This window comes from Platichthys flesus, chromosome 16 (assembly GCF_949316205.1).
Source record: "Platichthys flesus chromosome 16, fPlaFle2.1, whole genome shotgun sequence".
Taxonomy (NCBI): Eukaryota; Metazoa; Chordata; class Actinopteri; order Pleuronectiformes; family Pleuronectidae; genus Platichthys; species Platichthys flesus.
Window position 1 is genome coordinate 7,751,837 of NC_084960.1, and position 6,777 is coordinate 7,758,613.

General features: G+C 43.8%; 2 protein-coding genes across 5 annotated transcripts in view; both read right to left on the reverse strand.

The window, feature by feature from the left end:
• cep112 (centrosomal protein 112) overlaps window positions 1–2,029 on the reverse strand; it is a 97,616-nt gene extending 95,587 nt beyond the window's left edge. For 2 of the 3 annotated variants that reach the window (XM_062408746.1, XM_062408744.1), the window contains exons 1-4: window positions 1,966–2,029; window positions 1,466–1,571; window positions 1,079–1,269; window positions 619–782 (exon numbers count right to left, since the gene is read on the reverse strand). In XM_062408746.1, coding sequence (XP_062264730.1) covers window positions 619–782; window positions 1,079–1,269; window positions 1,466–1,565 — 455 coding nt within the window. In that variant the 5' untranslated portion in view covers window positions 1,566–1,571; window positions 1,966–2,029. Of the gene's footprint in view, window positions 1–618; window positions 783–1,078; window positions 1,270–1,465; window positions 1,572–1,682; window positions 1,823–1,965 lie in introns of those variants that run through there. The other variant, XM_062408745.1, reaches the window with a different exon arrangement.
• Window positions 2,030–4,480: 2,451 nt separating this feature from the next.
• On the reverse strand, window positions 4,481–5,877 carry LOC133971285 (uncharacterized). 2 transcript variants are annotated; one of them, XM_062408573.1, is made up of 5 exons: window positions 5,771–5,877; window positions 5,607–5,665; window positions 4,706–5,534; window positions 4,601–4,631; window positions 4,481–4,524 (listed from the first exon to the last, which is right to left on the reverse strand). In XM_062408573.1, exons 1-4 carry the CDS (start codon window positions 5,791–5,793, stop codon window positions 4,613–4,615), a joined length of 930 nt encoding a protein of 309 aa, XP_062264557.1. In that variant the 5' UTR covers window positions 5,794–5,877; the 3' UTR covers window positions 4,481–4,524; window positions 4,601–4,612. The 2 variants fall into 2 exon arrangements, with proteins under 2 accessions (XP_062264557.1, XP_062264559.1); XM_062408575.1 differs by lacking the exon at window positions 5,607–5,665 and having other exon boundaries at window positions 5,771–5,872.
• Between the last annotated feature and the right edge of the window lie 900 nt (window positions 5,878–6,777).

A 6,777-nucleotide genomic window follows, 5' to 3' on the forward strand; every position in this document is an offset into this window, starting at 1 on the left:
CAGTCCCCTAAACATGCCTATCTCACAATGTTAGGAGAGGGAAAAATCCTAGGAATATTGTGTCAACTTGCATTTGAGTACCAACTAATATCTGCTCTAGACAAGACTCAACATGACACAAGCTTCAGTTCAGGTTCACATCAAACACCAGAACAGGGAAAAGGTATAATCTCTGACTTTCACTGTGATAATTTCACAGACTGGTTTGACTAATTCTGAAACTGCTGATCTCCTGAGATTTGCACACAAAACAGGTTCTACTGAGCATGGCATGGAAAAAGTAATAACACAATTTGGTTTGGTGATGAGAGAGACATTTTTTTTAGCTACACTGGGAGTATGATCAGCAAGTCCGACAATCAATATGCAGGATCAAAAGTTTGCAATTGCAATAATATGGGAAGTCTGAGTGCCACAGCTATGACTCCCCACAGTAAAGACCAAAGTGTCCTACCTATAATATTTGCTACTACTCTGTAAAAAGATGTTGCAGTGCCTTTAAAACACAATCAAATCTATAATTACATGAAAACAAACGATTTTGTTTGTTTTATTTAGGGGGATTTTCAAGCCAAACCTGTGTTTATTTGAGCAAGATGATGGTCAGAGGAAAAGTACCTGTGATGAGTTCCGACAGGTGTGGAACTGGCTCTGTCCTTAAGGAGGCCAACGCTCAAACTGTCATCAGTAAAGCCGCTCAGCTCTCCCGTCACCCAGTCAGGCAGACCTGCATTGCTCTGCTGCGCGGATCCACTCGTCAGTGGCTCATCAAAGTAGATGGACTAGAAATAGAGATTCAAAAGCAGTAGATGAGGATTAGATTAAATTATATCATCTGTATGTGCAATCAATTACGATGGCAGCTACTGGGTTTCAACTGCATAAGATTCGATCAAAGCTACAACGTTGTTTTTGTCACGTCGTGGACATTGCATGTGTTGCCTTTGTTTTGATAGAATCTTTGAAGTGCACTAAACTCCAACATCGGGCGCAAAAGTGTCTCGAAACCGGGAACATTGTTGCACTACTAGATGGTTATACAGGTTTATTGAGTGTTTGCTGTAGAAGCCATCCTCACCATGTAGGTGGGGAGCGTCTTGAGGCTGCCGGGCTCTGGTTTGCTGACGAAAGGCGCCTCCAGGACCCCTCTTTTGAGCATGTGAAGAAGCAGGCGGGCGTACATGTTCCGGTTCTTATGGCCGATCAGGCCTGAAGCACACGTGGCCGGGTCACACAGCTTCTTTATCCATGCGGCACACTGGTGGCGTGCTGAGAACAGTAGAAGAGATGGGGGACAACACAAATGATTATGACAGGTGATTCAACACATCACATAGGTTTGCTTGGCTTGATTCCTGAGCTTGAAACCGCTCAAAAGGTACAAAAACAGAGACGTGAAGCCACCCACAGCAGAGGTGTTTGGATGCTGTTAATGGAGGAGAAGTGTGATGAAGTGAAACCTCACCTCTCCTGTTGGGATGATTCTGGACATGAGGCTTCATGTCCAGCAGAAAATGGTCAAACTCAGCGTCCAGCGTCTCCCACGAGTCCTCACGTTTGCTCATCGTGTCCTGAGGGGGATGAAGAAGTTGTTGTCACGGCTAATAAGGAAACTAGTACTCCTACTCTGTTGACAAATACAGCGAACGTTAGCTAGCTAGTGCTTCAGCTGATTTACTCACTAGAGCCTAAGACCTTGTTGTGTCAAACACAGCAGCATCGTGTCACGTGATGTGAGAATGACATGACAACCCGATGATCACTACTAGCGATGACAACAAACTAGCTAGACACCATTTAAAGGTTAGCGTGTTGTTAGCCGAGCTAAAGCTCTCTGTAACACCCTGGGCTAGCACCGGGGAACTTCCTCTCACGGGCTTCGTGTGACGTCAGCGTGTCAGCAGCGACGTGCCGAACACACAATGACAGTGAAGAGATAACAAAACGGGATAAAGAGCCACTTACATCCAGTTGTGATTTCAGCGCTCAAAACGGTTCGAAACTTCCTCATCACTTTGCGTCACTTCCGTCTTCCGCGATTGAGCGGCGCGTGCCCGTTGCCATAGAAACGGCATACCCCGGATTCCCGTTCCCTGTCAGTCACATTCATCGTCTTTTTTAATTTGTATAGACTCAACAGAACCTGTGTTTACCCACTGTTATAACAAAATACCCGCATTAAAAACAGGTCTATTTGATCAATATATTCATTCAACTTTAAAACGGTGAAACTTTATGGCTGAGTGGTGATGGAAGCCACTTTGAGTATTAGACGTATAAACTGGATTGAAGTTCACCAAACAGGATTTTAAAACGACTGGAAGCAGGAGGAACCAAAGATTCTCTGGTCTGAGGAGACAAGAGCAGATCTTCAAACACTGTTTTCATTATGGCATTTCATAGAAGATATCCGTCCATTTCGACCGATCATATATAGGATAAAATGACATTTATATTAATTTACTTTGAAATGTGCAACATAATAGTGTACAGAAAGTCTGAACACTATCTGATGCCACGTTATATCACATATTGAAACTATTTCTTTGCATTTCACTTGTTTTGTTTGCTAGTTTTCTGTATTTCTGAACTCGTTTTAATACAAGATATTTTATGAGACCAAAAGATAAAGAGTGTTACAGTATTTATTCAATTTAAAGCCTCTGCTCTCATCACGTCGCTATTTTAACTAAAACACAGACTCAGTCAGGATGGAAAACATTTTGTTTTTGCTGAGACATGATTCTCAGCTTCATCAAAACCTGCAGCGTATATTAATTCCACTGGGTGGCGAACAAACGCTGTTTGTGGTATAATCAGCAGAGGATGGAGAAATATGTCGCCTTCAAGTGCTCCTCGTATTTTTTTCTTTCGCTGTGTTTGTTGTAATTTGTCGTGTTTTGGAAGTTAGCTCTTCAGTAAAATAACATTGTGGTTGTTCTATAGTGTTTGAATATAAACCAAACATGTATAATAGATTTGTATATTCATACAAGTATATATGCTTAGAACAATCTACTAATGCTTATATGCATACATTTATTTCAACATTTCCCTATACATAACACGAATAAGATATATACAATACTGCCTGTAGTGAAAGTGTATGTTATATATTCACACACACTTCCCTGTATTTTTACAATGTGATGCTGTAACAAATAAACATGTCTGAGGACAAGATTAGGTTTCTTTCAAAAGACGCTTAAAAATGACTGAAATAAATGTAGAGTGCTTCAAAATAAGACGTGAAAACTAAAATTTAATGACCATTACAGTTGTAAAATCAGATTTGGGGGTATGATAAAAATGTTTCAAACTTGGATTCAAAGGAAGCTACGGACAACCTTCTGCATTTCCTCAGGTGAAGTGTCCCACAACTTTTTATCTTAAGCCCTTTCCTCTTTAAGTCTATATTTCCAGGTTTGGTTCTGTTAAAGGCCTTTGCCAGAGCAAGTCAACTTGAGGATTAAAGATAAGTCAGACCATTAATGCCTTGTAAGTTAAGTGTTTCATTCTATAGTTAAATGCTCCGCCCCCCTACTTGAGCATCTATGATATATATAGATCGTCCTGGTGGTCAGTTTGACGATCTCCAAAAGCTCCCTGTTGAAGTGAGAATTTCCCACAGCACGTGAAGGCGGACTGGCCCCGCGTCACAGTGTATGGAAGAGACGCGCTGAGCTGCAGAGCAGGTGAGTGCGCGGACTGAGGAACAGCGCCACTCCTCCCTCCGGAGCTGCGAGGACACAACCAGCACCTCCACTCATCTGTCGGGACAGCGGCAAGGGCTGCGGAGTTTGCCCTCCTTTTTTCTTTTCCATCATGGCTGACCACCTTTTACACTACAGTGACTCCGCAGGGGTCGGAAACCGGTTCGCCCGCAAAGGTGCCTTGCGCCAGAAAAACGTGCACGAGGTGAAAAACCACAAATTCACCGCGAGGTTTTTCAAGCAGCCGACGTTCTGCAGCCACTGCACGGACTTCATCTGGTAAGAGACACACCCCCGGTCATTTCATTTCCTCTGATCAGTGTTGAAGTGAATTTCTTTATGCAAAAGTTGTGCAGCAGGGAGTCTTTACATTAGTAACGCAGATTTTTAAGTCATGAGCACATTTCTGCTGTGGTCGACTTTTGCAGATTTAAAGATGTTAAAATGGAATAAAATAACTTATAAACTGGTGACAAAGTTCGAGTAGATTTGTACATATGACTGACAGGGCACCTCCAATTTGTTTTAACACTGATTTGGGAAACAAGGATTTCAATGCCAAGGTAAAAGACTCAACTAACAGCCACAGTGCCATTTCAAAAACCTGCATTTGACCCAAAGGACACCCATAAGAAATGTACCACTAAAGTTGCACCATTTTGTTTGGTTCTGTCATTTTGCTTATCTACCATTAAGCATAAGCAATTGTGTTGTAGGCAAATACAGCTTGAGGTTGGTTATTAAGTCACATTGAAGCACACAACAAATTGTTGAACTTTAAAAAAGTTTATTTTCTGGAGCACAGGTCGTTCTGCAACCAAGAAGGCAGGGGTTAGTCATTGGAGCTTTCACGTTGAGATTTTTAATGTTAAAATCAGAACATTTACCTTTTGTGGACACTATCCATGTATGCGTGTTCTGGAAGGAAACGCAATGATTAGGCATATTTTTACAAGCATTAAAGAGACATCATGTTGAAGTGGAGGATATACCTTTGAGGGTTCTTCACAGCCACAGGGGCAGCCGCCTGTCTCCTTGAAGGCGCTGGTCTTACTGCCGGCCCAGAGGCTAATCCTGGAGAGTATCTGGATTTGTTTAAGAGGTGACGGACTCTCACAAAGCCATCTTTGTACTTGATAATGTAGGATGGTGGTGGAGGAGGACGGAGAATAGGTTCACTCACTCCCACTGGAACTTCTTCCTTTGGGCTGGCGACTGGTTGTGGTTGGTAACTCATTTGAGCAGGGGCTGAGCTTCCCGTCGCAGATGAAGCGACCTGTTGAGCTCCTGCATTACTCGGGTACATTTGGTAAGAGGGCTCTGAGGAATATTCAGTAGAAGACCCTGTGCTTGTATAGCCAGCTTGACCGGCCCCTCCTGCAGTATTAGAGACACCATCACTTGGGGACTGCGCCGCATTTTCTGAGGGATACTGCCAGACTTCCTCATAGACGAGATGGGGAACATATTGGGAGCCCCCGCCTTGTGTACTGGAGTCAGTGTTGGGGCCTGGCTGAGGCCCTGCTGGGTTACTGGGCTTGTAGTTGTGGCTTAAAGGAAACATGAGTGGCGAGTTGGGGTTTTCCAGGCTCCAGTCCCTTGACTCACTATTAACAAAGCTCTCTACTGCAGGAGCACTAGGCACAGTTTGTTGAGTTGCGACCGAGATCGGCTCCCATAGAGCTGCAGGCTTGTTGTAGCTTGTGTAAGCAGCGGCACTCGGCTGGCCATCGGAAGGCTGCCAGTCATAGGACATAAGCGCCTCATCTTCCACATAGTCACCCATGTTTTTTGAGTCAGTATTGTACGGATATCCATACCCTGCAGGATTATCAATTAAAGATTAAACAGATATTCCTGAGGCCTAATGTGGTAATTAAGGAGAGTCATCACCTTTCATGGCTGGTAAACCAACATTGCCATTAAACAGCAAAAAGCAAATCCCTGAAATCCTGCAAGAGAAGCCAGTAAAGCACAGACATCTAATTAAAGTCCCTATTTTTAAGCACAATTGGAGCAAAAAGTGCTCAGAAACTCATGGTGCTAATAAAACTTACCACAAAAAGCATCCAAGAGCCATGGCTGTCAGTAGACACGCGACGCCTGTCCTCCTCAGAAGCTGCGGTAGGAGTGATCTGAAGGACTGACTGAACTCGAGTGTGACCTCTGCTCGTCCCGGGTCTCCTTCTTATCAGGTCTCACTTAATGAAGAACATTGGCAGCAGCTGCAGGCAGAGCAATCTGTGGCCCGAATCATTAACAGGTGTGGCGGCTGGACAACACTGCCACCCACTGGTCAGCTGGAAATCCAGACTTAAAATAGTGTCCAGTTTGTTAATGCTGAAACCTTCTCTGATGTTTTTCTGTTCGAGGAGCATTTACCACCTTTCTCTGATTTGAAACATTACATGTCAACGGTCATAATCTATAAAAGACCCATCATTAATCATGTTTGTTTTTCACCAGCATCTAGTCCCCACTGTGCAGGGTCATGCTACATAGACACGCTTCAGTGAAAAAGATCTGTGGCTCTAATTAACTGTCTGGCTGAACTACGTCTCTCTCTGTGCCACATCCACGTGGGCAGCAAGCAAAAGTTTTAATGCCAACTTTAGAAAACGACAGTGTTTTCTTGCATCATGGAGTCTTAGGAGATAGACAAATGACATTGCACCTGATTTATGTTTCACCTGCCTTTTTCCTAAACGATTTCAAACTCCTCACTTTCCATCTAGGTGTGTACATCAAACAGTATGTGTGCATGGGCTGACCTGTCTCCTTGCTGCTCTGTTTGTCAGCGTTGTGTGACTATATTATGGAATTGGGCTGACAGGTTTGTGTTCTTGGATGTAGACGGTGCTTGTTCCTGCAGAGTGTGCATAAGGAATACATTGCCTCTTTGCATCATCCCAGTCCCTAAGGAACACTGCATCACTGGACTGAATGACTACCGGCCCGTCGCCCTGACGTCTGTGGTCATAAAATCCTTCGAAAGACTGGCGTTGACCCATCTAAAGGACATCACAGGCTGGACCCCATGCAGTTTGCCTACAGGGCTAACAGG

Bases quoted from the DNA above. Each gene is read 5' to 3' on its own strand.
- LOC133971285 (XM_062408573.1), bottom strand. From the start codon at position 5,793: ATGGCTCTTGGATGCTTTTTGTG. The intron at 5,666-5,770 runs GTAAGTTTTATT...CTTCTCTTGCAG, and splicing joins GCTCTTGGATGCTTTTTGTG to GATTTCAGGGATTTGCTTTT. The intron at 5,535-5,606 runs GTGATGACTCTC...ATAATCCTGCAG, and splicing joins TGGTTTACCAGCCATGAAAG to GGTATGGATATCCGTACAAT.